This window comes from Xiphophorus couchianus, chromosome 6 (genome assembly GCF_001444195.1).
Source record: "Xiphophorus couchianus chromosome 6, X_couchianus-1.0, whole genome shotgun sequence".
Lineage (NCBI taxonomy): Eukaryota > Metazoa > Chordata > Actinopteri > Cyprinodontiformes > Poeciliidae > Xiphophorus > Xiphophorus couchianus.
The window spans coordinates 16,899,738-16,912,821 of record NC_040233.1 but is presented as its reverse complement, the minus strand read 5'-3'; the positions used below and the strand labels follow the sequence as shown (position 1 = coordinate 16,912,821).

The 13,084-nt window shown below is 38.6% G+C and overlaps 1 protein-coding gene across 5 annotated transcripts in view; it reads left to right on the top strand.

Moving 5' to 3' along the window:
* Positions 1–13,084, top strand: part of LOC114146626 (voltage-dependent R-type calcium channel subunit alpha-1E-like) — a 61,635-nt gene that overhangs the window by 6,276 nt on the left and 42,275 nt on the right. For 4 of the 5 annotated variants that reach the window (XM_028020884.1, XM_028020885.1, XM_028020883.1 and 1 more), the window contains 3 exons: positions 4,369–4,632; positions 8,746–8,851; positions 10,265–10,404. In XM_028020884.1, coding sequence (XP_027876685.1) covers positions 4,369–4,632; positions 8,746–8,851; positions 10,265–10,404 — 510 coding nt within the window. Of the gene's footprint in view, positions 1–3,761; positions 4,280–4,368; positions 4,633–8,745; positions 8,852–10,264; positions 10,405–13,084 lie in introns of those variants that run through there. The other variant, XM_028020886.1, reaches the window with a different exon arrangement.

Sequence of the window (13,084 nt, the reverse complement as noted above, 5' to 3'; positions counted from 1 at the left end):
ACAGGGAACTGACTCCAGTTTCATCTGAAAAATAACTAGTTATACGACAGCAACATCCAGATTGTTAATGCTGAACCCTTTTTACCTTTGAAAATAAATGATTCAACGTTACTTTTTTCTTCTTACTATCTTAGACATGTTTTTATATATTTCCCATGTATTCTTAAACGTGCAAGGGATTTAAAATATTTTCCACATCATATTTTGAGAAATAGTGTGTATGCCTTTATTGGCTTCAGTTATTAATATAATTTTTTTGTTGTTGTCAAATCAGCTCTAACCACTTTTTTTCTGCAGTTTGTCTGGTCAGATTTCTTAGAGTGTAATTAATGGTGGAGCTCTTCATGCTTACCTGTGAACCTCTGAACTCTGGAGCGGGAGCGGTTTGATTGTCTACCTCTCACCACTTGAACGTGAAGAGGCGCGGTATCAGTGCAATCTCCAGTCAACCAACATGACAAGCCCTCCTCCCTTCTTCTTCTTCTCTTCCACTTTCTATTAACTGAGCTCCTCTCTATTTCCATGTTATTACTATACACTATTGTTAGGCCTGTGTCCTTCACAAGATACAACACATATAAAAATAAAATGTATCAAAATAGATGATTAATGTAATTTTTGGGGGGAAGATCTATAAATGTATTGTGGTTATTTGTCCATTAGGGGATGCTAGGGAATCAAAGTAGAGCTGATGTGTGTGATGAAGTAAGCAGTAGAGTTTCTGAATGCTGGTGAGCTTCGCCTCAGAACGTTAAAAGGCTATTAACACTCTTTAATGGGTAATATGACATGTTTGTAGAGCCGATGATTGAATGTGTGAGATTTTTTTTCCCCCTCTCACAGGCCTTTTAATTGAGATTTCTCCACATTATTCCAACATTCTGACCCAAATTTGTGTGTTGCTAAACAAATCTGGACTCTCGTTAAGAAATGTGTAACTGGTTATGTAAATATGCGACATAAACCGACACGGCTTTGCGCCAATCTGCGGCGATATAAGAAGCCATTATTAGACAAATCAAACTGACATAACTCAGAAGAGAGAGTGTCTGTTGCTAGGGAACAGAGAGAAAAATAAAATGCTAAAACCACTCCAGTCAATGTTGGGTGAAAGCCTGTCTGCAATTATATAAATGCCCTTCAGAGCTCTGGCACAAAGTGCCATTAACGTTTCAGCTCTCGTTGCATGTCACCTGCAGCCAAACTTCCTCAGCCTTCCCCTCTGCATGCGTGATGTTTAAGATGTGACTCTTTGCTGCTTCTTTGACCAAAATGTAAAACTGCACGTCTATTTCAGCTGTGGCAGCAGACTTAATCTTTCTCAAAGTTTGGTAAGGCCCCGGCAAATTTATTAAAGCTTTTGTGCTCGCTTAACGGTGCTATTTTTGTACTTCTCTGAGTAGGCTGCAAACAAAAGCCAAACAGTCTTAAAGCAGGCTGCACCTGGTCATCTGCATACTGTTGTTTGGAGCATCAGTGTGGCGACGGTGCTTTGCACAAGTCTGTCAGCTTCCTCTCCGCAAGATGTCCAGTGACCCCGATTGGGAGGTGTGCTCGTGTCTGTGTGTTGGGAGAAGCAGATTTCTGTAGGATGAGGTTGCTCTATTGTGCAACATGGCTTTTGTTGGCAGAAATGAAAAGAAAGAAGCAGGAATTCAAGAGAGCTATGTAGCTATGGAAACAACAGCAAAAGAGAGAGCTGGAGACACGAGTGCGGGGAGAGATATGTGCTTTTGGCAGAGATGGACAAATATTTCTGTAAGGCAACACACGAGGAGATGTTTTTTTGTAATGAGGGCTTACAAAAAAATATTCACACCCATATTCTATATTTTGTCACTTTATAACCATAATCTTCATGTGTTATATTGGGATTTTTCTTTGTTTGATAGACCTGCACAAATTATGGCTTAATTGTCATGTGGAAGGGAATTCTTTTTTCATATATTTTTTAGGAATAGTTCACATTCATAGACCCTGTCTCCCTGAGCCATAGAGCCATATTTCCCTAGGTATGTCTTTTCCAGTTTTGCACGTGTTGAAACTTCATAACACAGATTAAGCACATACAGATTGGACAGAGGGGGTCTTTGTGCGTCACGTTGTCTGTTGCAGTCTTTAAAATATTTTCTTCTAGGATTTTCCTCCACCTATTATGTCTGCATTGTTCCTGCAGAAGAAAAATGTCTCCTTAGCATGAGCCCGCCACCACCATGTCTTGCAGTGGAGAGTGTGTATTCAAAACCATGTGCTGGGCTGGTTTTCTACTTTACATGTTGCTTTGAAAATAAGCAAAAATAATTCAATTTTGATCTCTTTAGACCAGAGTGTCTTCTTTAAGTCTCATGTCTTTCTTTCAAAAGTGGCTCTTTTCCTGCTGCTGTTTCATAATGGCCAGATTTACGGACTGCATGACTAATAGCTGTTCGGTCAACATGTTCTTCTGTCTGAGCTATGTATCCCAGCCAAAGTTACCATGAGCTTCCTGGAATATTTTTTTTTATCAATATCCTCGTTGCTGTTCTTGTCAAATTAGGTCTTTGGTGATACGTTGTTAGGTTTGCTGTTCTCATAAGAGGCTATAAAACTCAGGTTGTTATGTTATAACGGGATACAAATTTCTGCACAGCAATATGCCTGACCTGTCTGTTGTCTTTTTTTTTTGTTGTTTGTTCGGTGTTTTTTAATAAACTGGCCAATGAGTTGTTTTTTTAACAGAATTAATGCATTCTAAATTTGTAGATTAACACTTTTAATAGTGTGAATATGTTTGCAAGGACTGTAAAGTCTACCATAAAGTAGAAATGGATGTCAATCAGGATTTTATATGCTTGTGTATTTAGATCTTGCATGTAGTGACACTCCAACCTGGTTCCTATACAGTAAAGAGCAGCAAACAGAAGTATTTTCTGAAACTTATTCATAGATCCTGTTCAGACTTTTCTCTTTCCACATCTCAACTTTTTTGTGAGATTTTGTCACTTTGCCTTTCCCCTTGTTTTCACCGTCCCTCGCTGCTTGTTTGCACAGTAGGACCCATCAATCAGCTATTAACCTGAAAAACTGAGCTAGGATTTCAGGGTGACTAATGCCGTCATTGATTGTTATCATCAAAAGAAAAAAAAAATGTCCGCATCAGTTGAATAATCTGCCTGTGGGGGCTGAAGTGGTCATCTTCAGTAAAACGGTGGGGGGTGGGGAGGGGAGCAGATGGAGTGAGAGCGTCCAGTCGCCTAATGAGGTCTCACTTGTGGCAGGGAGTGAAAAAGACCCTGCTTTCTTCTGCTTTCCCTCAAAAAAGGGAGCGGCCCTAAGATCTATTTCATGTTCTATTTTTACCCCTGACTTTTAATCCAATATTAGCACAATGGCCCAGTTTTCACATGTTGCAACAGTCTGTCACTGTTAAAGGAAAGACGACAACACTGTATGTCTGTCAGGCAGCCAAAAATATTCCTATGGAGGAACAAACCTCTTATCTCTCTGTGCATTATTTTGTACATAGTTTGATTTTGATTTCACACATCTTTTTTTCCCACAGCACCCACCAGCAGCTTTACATAATTGTGTTTTGAACCCACACAGCCTGCTGTATATAGTCACTTTTTTGTTGTTTTGGAGGATATGTTTTTGTTCATCCTCAACAAACTAATTGCTATGGTAACTAAATGCACGTCCCTCCTCTCCGGCAGCTTCCATTCAGATGAATTTTGAAATGTCCACGAAGTGCAGCGCTGTGGGAGGGGACAGGCGGTGCTTTAAGCGCTCCTGGTTGATGATTTTTTCCCCCCTCCTTTCCAGTAGGTGATCAGTTCAAACACGAAAGACGCTTCAAGAGATGAGGCAAACTGGCTTATTTTCCAGAAGTTAATCACAGCGGGAAGATGCGTAAAGTTTTGAAAAACGAGTCTCGGAACTCTCCTTCTGATGGGCATGTCGTAGTTTTTGTTTCCCGCGCTTTGCCAATTCACTACCGGCTTGGATGTTGGTAGAAGATTACAACTTCAGTGGATATTTTTTTCTCTCTCTTTTTTTGTCGTCCTATAAACTGCCCTAGTTAGAGAGGCGCGCACATTAAAAGTTGTTCAGAGCTGATTGTTGCGCTCTGAAACTGTTGATTTCTTTGCTACCTTGATTTGATTCATGGAAGATTTTTCAGAAAATTGAAGCAGCTGAATGGTATAATAGTTTTTTTTTTTCGCCTTGTGGAGATGGAGTGAGAGGATTGTGCAACTTGTAAAGGAATCTTACAGCTCGAAAAGCTGACAGCGGACTAAAGGTGGAATATCTTTGCACCGTTTGCACTTCTCCTTGTAAGTAAGATTGTCTTAATTGGTTGACTCCTTATTTATTTTTATTTCACTGTAGAATGGCTCGGTTCGGAGACGAGTCCGCTCCCGCCACGGTGGACTCCGGGGATGGCGACTTGGAGCGCGGTGGCGACGGGCAGGACGCCGCGTCCGGCGGGCTGACCGCTTCCATGAAGCAAGCCAAAGCGCAGCGGGCCCGGACCATGGCTCTGTACAACCCCGTCCCTCACCGGCAGAACTGCCTCACCGTCGACAGGTCGCTCTTTATATTTGCAGAGGACAACATCATTAGGAAATATGCGAGGCGGATAATAGAGTGGCCATATCCTTACATGAAAAGCATGATTTGTGTTTTAAAATGTTTTTGTTTGTTTGTTTGTTTGTTTTTTAAGAAGTTGTTGCTGCGAGTTGTCAGTTCAGAACCATGGATAGCGAAGTTTTCTTTTTTTTTTTCTTTCTTTATCTCTTAGTCCTGTTTGCTGAGCTGCTGTCTTCTCCACGATAATGAGTCCGATTTAGTGAAAAAAAAAAAAAAAAATCACGTTCATATGTTGCTGTGCAACTTACTCTGCGCTGGTTCTGGCAGGAAACAGAAAGCAAGCATGTGATGATCATTGAAGGCAGCTCTGCTCACTGTGGGGGTGTCATGTAGGCACATCTCTGCTGCCTTAGTGCTCATTGGAATATGAACCTGGCCATGAGTAGGAGTCAGTTCAAATTCAGCAGGCAGCGCTTCTCTGGTTCCCTGCTGTAGTGCTGGCAAACCGTTTCCCTTTCTTCGGAAAGCTTTCCAAGGAATTTGTTTTGTCATTGAACATCATGTGCACAATTCTGCAACAATAAGATGACAAAAGACGCTTGCTTACTTTCTTTTTGTCCTCACAAAGTCTGTTAGAGCTCAGTTCCTTGCATCATCAGCTCGGCAGCACCGCTCTGCTGCCATATCTGCCCACCTCTCCTCCTGCCTCACACCCCCTCCAGAACGCCGTGCCAGTCTCAGTTACCTAACCACATGCTCTCTGTGGGCGTGTGGGAGTCGGGAGAGTGGTCAACACTAGCTGGCCACTGATGTGTGCATCAGCAGAGGCAGAGGTGCAGTGCATGTGTGGGAGAGAAAATGGCCAGTGTAGTAATTTGGTGGCTGTGAAAACAGCACGTGTCAGAGTGTTGACTGGGTGAGACCTGAAACGTCCAAAAATCTGAGAATGTGGGTGCAAAACAAATCCCTGTGAATATTTACAAGTCAAGTAACACTGGTTGTTGCACACTTCTACCAGAGAATTCAGCAAGTCGCTTGCTTATTGTAAATTTATTGGTCAAGGAAAGCCACACTCACGTGTGAAAAATAGCACATTGAGAAGTATCCAGATCCCTGGGAAACCAAAAGAGTAATGTGTTTTATTGGGTTTTTATGTAGCATTTTCCTAAATAGAAATCTGACAAAATATAGTGTGAGTTTTCATTCAACCCTTTGAGTCAGTGTGTCTTAAAACCACCTCTGACCACAGTTCTAACTGTATGTTAGTATTTCAGGTTTGTGCCGACTCGCCTTTCTTACCAGCTTTTCTGTCCCTGCTAAAGAAAAACATCCCCACACCATAATGCTGCCACTACCATGTTTCACAGGAGGGGACATTGCATTAAGTAGTGATACACGGTGTTATTTTCCAACAACACTTTGTGCTTCATGTGTAGAGAAAAAAGTTCAGTTTTGGCCCCATCCTAGCCAGAGCAGCCTTTTCACACGTTGCTGTGTCTCCTATATAGCTTGTGACAAACTTTAGGCTGCTTTCTTTCTGAAGCTGCTTTTATTGTTTCCAGTTTTCTATAAAGACCAGATTTGTGGCAGCTCATGTCTTGTCCCACACAGAGATGATCTCATGAACTGTGGATTTCTGCAGGTCCTTCCAGGTTACTGCGAACGTCTTGGTTGCTTCTCTGGTTGCTGCTCTCTTGCCCTGGCCTGTCATTTTAGGTAGACAATTATGTCCTAGTAGGTTTGGCGTTGGCCCATTATCTTTCTATTTCCATATAGTAGCCTGGAAAGTGCTCCATTTAATGTTCAAAGTTTAAAATGTTTCTTTTAAGCCTAATCCTTTATGTCTGACCTTTAAATGATTTTCTTTCTGCTTCACAATAATATACCAGTCTGTTGCAATTGAGCACGCAATTAAAAAAAAACCCCAAAAACCCTACACTGAAATAAATATGAATGATTTTGCCAGGCACCATATATTAATCAATTATATTTGGCAGTAATATGTTTGATACATTTAGTATGATTATTATATTTAGTAATTAATGTTTTTTTCTAATACTGAAAACCTTGTTTCCATTTGTTTTTACTACAAAATTGTGACTCTAATTTAAAGCAGAATTTAAAGTCAATTAATTGCTGTCAAGTATAAGAGATGAAGCATAATACATCTTTAGCAAAAGACTAAGGAAGTTTACTTTAATTGATTGTAATAAACCATGTTAATATGTAATCAGTTTCAGAAGACAAAACAAATTTTCTGGTAATATGAACATGTTTGGACTCTTATACAAAACAAGATGTCTGAGATGTTTGACTTCAGTCAGTGTTGACAGAGATTGTTCGTTATTATTATTTATTCTGGAGGAAGGGGGAAATGTATTACACCACCACATTAATTTGGCTTTTTCTTATTGAATGCAATAAATTAATCCTTAGAGTCTTTACATCCCAAATGGTAAATGTGGGGAAGGAAAACACTACTGCACACTGAACATGTCGTCCTGACCGTAACAAATAGGGGTAGAAGTATTATGCTGTCACAAGGCTTTCTTTCAGCAGGGACAGGAACACTTCATGGTGAATGGCAAGATAGATGGAGCTAAATTAAGGTCTATCTGGGAAGAAAACCTATTAGAAGCTGCAAAAAACTTTTAACTTTGGTTGAGATTTATCTTCCAGCTCTTGCTCTTTTGGAGCAAAAGCTGCAATGGAAAGGTTTGGATCAATCCAAACCAGACCCAGTTATCATTTGCCCCAGAATTTAAAACGTCTTCAGTTTTAGTTTACTGTTTGTTGCTTTATGTTGGTCTATCAAATAAAATATAAAAATATGTGAAAAAAGTTGAACGAGTATGATTAATTTTACGGCACATGTTAGTTTAGAAAAATGGAAATGTGGTTAGTGATAAAGGGGCCAAAACCTTCCAAATATATGAAAACAAGTGGTAGTTATCGAGACCGAGGGTGAGATTAATGATGGATCAACTGAGTGAGAAGTATTTGCATCATTATCTATTTCCAACTACTTTCTGATCCTAACATTGTCAATGTGAGTCGTTATGTGTCTCAGAGGACCCCATCTAAGCTCTCCTCCTTGAGTCAGTGACCCCGTTTCGCTCTTAGCAGGAAAATTAATAATGAGCAGCACATCCCTCTCGGGAACTCTGGTGAACTGAATGTCACAAATGTTGGGGCTTAAATAGTTTATGCCACTTAACACATGTACATGTATTGCTCTCCAGAGGCCAGTGAAATCTCAGTTCTTTAGTAGTTCTGTATTATCTGGCATCTTAAAAGAATTTGCTCAAAATTTGTCTTACAACTTTGGAAGGTTTGGGAGCGACAAGCACTCTTGCTGTGCATTAAAAGAGAAACATATGTAACAATATGTTAATTAGGAGTGCAATTATAATGGACATGTTTGTTTATTCTTTGCCGTCAGAAAAAAATAATTAAAGCTTACCAGATGGAATTGAAAACTACTCAAAAGCTTGTGGACTTTTTGAGCTACAATTACCAATTATATCAGTGTAGATTTACTGTAAGATGAAATGAGGAAACACAATTCAAAACATATTTCTGAGTATTACCTCAGTGACACATTGGTGGATAAGTGCAGTCTTTTCATAATTTCGTCTTTAAACAGTAAATGAATGCAGTTCCTGCCTCTGTTCAGACATTAACCCTGTATGCATCTTAGGAGTTTTAATTAAAACCTTAGTCTCTTTGCCAGAAGACATACAATCTTTAAAGACTTGTGATGCAGTGACCGTAGGCTGAATAAATAAAGGCTTTAACCTGCTGTCATGTCAGCTATTGGAAGAGAAAGAAACCTCAGTTGTTTGCTGTACTTTGTGCAGTTACACCGTCAGGCCAAGGTGACTTCACAGCGCACTTGTTCCCTCCCTAACCTGCTCTTCTTTCTCTTCATAAAAAGCACTTTTAAAAGCATGTTGCCATGGATACTTGCAGTCTCTGTAACAGATTGCCTTCAGTACAAGGAAAAATGTACGATGGTGGTACTTCATCCATCACACAATTTCTTTTCTCCATTTTCCACTAAATATGTTTTGAATACATTTAGAGAGCATTGCTAACTTGACTGTTTTTCATGTTTGTTTTTTTCTGTTTTTGTCCTTGGGATAAAATAACTTTCCTTAACCTCTTGACCTTTACGCCTTTCGAGTACATGATCCTGGCTACCATCACTGCTAACTGTGTTGTCCTGGCCTTGGAGCAGCACCTCCCTGGAGAAGATAAGACCCCCATGGCAAAGAGGCTGGTGAGGAAGAAATCTGGTTTAACAATGGTTTCCTGGAATCAGAGGGGGTTAAAAACAACTGTCTGGCTCTTGCAGGTTGTTTTGTTCTATAATCTGCAGATATGAATGAAGATGTGTTGTATTCAAAAGCTGTGTTTTAGTTCATAAAATAACATAGATTAATTAATTAGAGCTTAAGGACATTTTTGTGGTTTTATTGAAAAAAGTCAAAAGTTAAAATTGGTAAACTATGCTACGTTTGTTGTTTTATCAGGTAAGGAATAACAAAATTGCAAAAATGCGTTTCTATTGCAGTTTTTGTGAAATACACAAATTTTGATACAGATGAAAATCCTCCTCATCCTAGTGCAAAAACTTTATAAAAAACATGAGTTTTGTTGTATTTCAATCAAGCAGTTATTTTTCGTAATTCTAATTTGTGCAATTGAAGGTCAATGGAATCGCAGCTTCAATTACCAGTAAAATCACCAAAACGTACCAGTAAAATCACCTAGTCAGATTTACATAACATTCCCTCTAAAAGCATTTTAGACTATTATAGAAATATTTTACAGAAATTACGTCAGGCAAAAATTATTTTTACATAACCAGTCATAACTACTTTTTCAAAACAGTTTTGGTTTCAATAGTAAAAGTCTTCATGTTTATTATTGGGTTAAGGCTTTCTTCATGATCATGACACATATTAGATTTAGAAACAGTTTAAAAAGCAGTGTATGTTATAGCTATGGATGAAAATGTATTCTAATCAAACTTTAAATAACATAACTTTTATGTTTGTGAAAGACAGCTCAAATTTCTGTCACCTCTTGCATTGATGGTTATTTTTTTGGAAATACTCATTTGGATTCTAATAGACGTACATTGGGTCTAAAAGGGATTTTCCTTCTCCAAATCAACCTTCTTTTTTTGCTTAAACCTAACGATGTAAACTAAGCGTGAAAGTGAAAAAAAACAGCCAAAAAAAAAAAACTATTACTCAAAGGCCATGTGGTCTCATAGTCCAAAATCACTTACTCAGCTTTTCAGTATTCAGTGACAGCTGGTTAGAAATGCATATATTTGTCATTTGTTCCAAAAGAAAGCACATTGAAAGTGTTTATATTGGAGAAAAAGAAATGAAACTGGCCATATTGAATAAGTGTAGTTAAGCTATGTGTTGATGAGTTGACAATTTTCCTTTTTATTCCTGATAGATTTGAAGGGAATTAAAGGACATCCCATAATTATTTCTGCCAACACACAGGGTGAAACTTTATATTATTAACATGATTCTTGTCTGAGTCTAAACTAAGACAGTTTCTATGATTACATAGTACATTTCATCAACATGCCACACTTTATTATGTAACTATAGATTTAGTTTTTCTCTGAAGACCTTTCTGACATCTGTACTGACTTTACTTCCCACAGGAGAAGACCGAACCTTACTTTATTGGGATATTCTGCTTTGAGGCCGGGATCAAGCTGGTTGCGCTTGGTTTTGTTTTCCATAAAGGGTCCTACCTGAGGAATGGGTGGAATGTCATGGACTTTATAGTCGTTCTCAGTGGGTGAGTTACATCAACCATTTTAACCTAAATCATGGTGAGAAATATTTCTTTTGGTATTCACATGAATGCCACAAGGGACTAGAGAGAATGTTTTAAGAAAATAAATAAACTTCTTGAGGAATCTTTGAACATCATGGTGCAACAAAGGATTTTACATAAAATCAAGAAAGTTTTGGGCAAACTTGAGCATCGTCTTTATGACACTGTCATGGAGAAGCAGAGCATCTTCAGTCAGAAGTTTCTTCAAATTTGCTGTAATACAGACTGCTACAGGAGATCCTTTCTGCCTTTCTGATCCTTTAGTGATATTCTTCACTATGTGAAGAATATCTAAATAATATGTATTATAGCAACATTTAATTTCCTTACAGATCAATAAAGTATTTTTTGATTGAATTAAGCCAGGAAGAATAATTACATAGGGAAGAAGAAATAAAGAGTGGCTCATTCCTGTCGCTGCTTCAAGAATAACACCATCATTGATCCATAATCCAGAAGAGCAGCCATTAGTAGACTTTAGTAAAACATTTTTTACTTTACTCATCATAAGTGGAGTTTTTTGTGATGGATGGGCACTTAGGATTTATATTAATCTCAAATAAATGCCATAAGGAAAAAATACGATTTCAGAAAGACAAGAAACCTAAATTGTGCCTCATGCAGTCAGCTCTGCGTGGCAGAGAACAACAAGGGGTTTTAGTAAAGTAATGTAATGTTAGCAGTGAATAAACATGCTTTTGATTTTCCAGGAATTTTTAAGTTTAGGTTTGCTTTTTCAATAAATGACAAGGATATCTTTTGGGATGTCAGCCTTTTTATTAAGAAATTAAATTAATGTTAATATGTGGTTTGTTGTAAGAACAAACCTTAGAGTAGTATTTCTAAAGCATAGGGTTCTGTCCTTCATGTTTTAGATGTCTGTGGAAAACACAGCTGATTCAGATGGTTGCATTGCCTCCTCAACCTGCCGTCAAGCACTGCAGATGCTTGTTCGCACGTTCATTTAATCAGCAGGGGTCTCAAACTCCAGTCCTCTTGGGCCGCAGACCTACAGTTTTTAGATGTGCCACAGGTACAAAACACTGGAATGAAATGGCTTAATTACCTCCTCCTTGTGTAGATCAGTTCTCTGAGCCTTGCTAATGACCTAATTATTCTATTCAGGTGTGGTGCAGCAGAGGCACATCTAAAAGTTGCAGGACTGCGGTCCTCGAGGACTGGAGTTTGAGACCCCTGATTTAATGCAAGTGTGTAGCAGCAAGGAAACACCTTAGGCCAGAGGTGCCCAAAGTCGGTCCTCGAGGGCCGGCATCCTGCACGTTTTACTTCTCTCCCTGGTAGTACCAACAACCTTTTCAGCATGTCAGTGTTCTTCTTAGGCCTTCTGATGAGCCATCATTTGATCCAGGTGCGTTAAACCAGGGAGCGTTGCACCCTGCCGGCCCTCGAGGACAGACTTTGGACACCCCTGCCTTAGGCATTCAGGACTGTGTCCTTAAGATCAGGAGTGAGAGCTGCTGCTTTAGAGTAATCAGTCTCTGTGGTAGGTACATATGTAGCAATTCTGCTTATATATCTTACAAAGGTTTCCTGGTGAACTAAGATGTAACTCAATTAAGAAATAAAATGACCTGAAGGGGTGTTTATTTGCCCACCACCATACTTTCAACTTTTTTTCACTTTCTTGAGGCAATAATTGGCTAAGAGGCATTGCTTTCTTGGCTTTGATCTCTTTTTGTCAATGAACTGAAAATTGTGAATTAAACTTTTAGTCAATTTGATAAACCATTACTCAAGTATTTTAGAGAAAGGACTAGATCCACTTTGTTTTTATGATATGGATTCTTTTTTTTTTTTTTAGATTGCTTGGTCTTTTCTTTCTCACAGTTGCAACTGTAGGATGTTGTTTTTAATCAAACTTCACCTTTCACATGATTCTGCACAGCTCCTGTCTGTGATTGGGTTCAACCCAACAACAAAATTTCACAAGTTTAGCTGGTTAAAATACCCCAGTGGCATACATGCAAGTGTAACTGAGTTTTCAAAAGAACATTTACTAGAAATGCCAGAGGGCATGAGTTATGGTAAAAATAAAATTGTAAAAAGGCCACTAATGAAGTGGAATGATGACTAAAATCAACCCATAAAGTCAACCCATATTCAAACCTATTTTATTTCTGTAAGATGCAGCATGTGTCTTTGCAGGACTGAATGACTTGAAGGAAAATTCTACTTCAGAGTTTAGATTCCCTATAAAGGAACTTTTAATGTGAAAAAGGCTCCTTTTTATAGTGTGCATATGGATGATACTCAGGGGTCACAGATTTAATTTCAAACCACCTGAGCATGTGACATGTAACCTTTCACTTGGTTAATAAATTAGTTAACAAGTGAGAGAAATATAACAAGTGTTGTTGAATATTAAGTGGCTCCCTTTTCTCCCAAGTCGCACCAGCCACTTAGCTAGATTCAACCTTTACCACACATTAACAATACTTAATGGCAGCTTTCTGTAATCTTTAAGTGGAAAAGATTATTGATGTTTTTTTTCTTGTTTTTAAATACTTACAAAAAGGCTAGAACCATCTGTTTGGCTCAACCTTGTTTTTCATCCATTTGACATACCTTTAATGTCCTCGTATCAGTGCATTTAAACTTGAAAATGAGTCTAGTTGTGCTT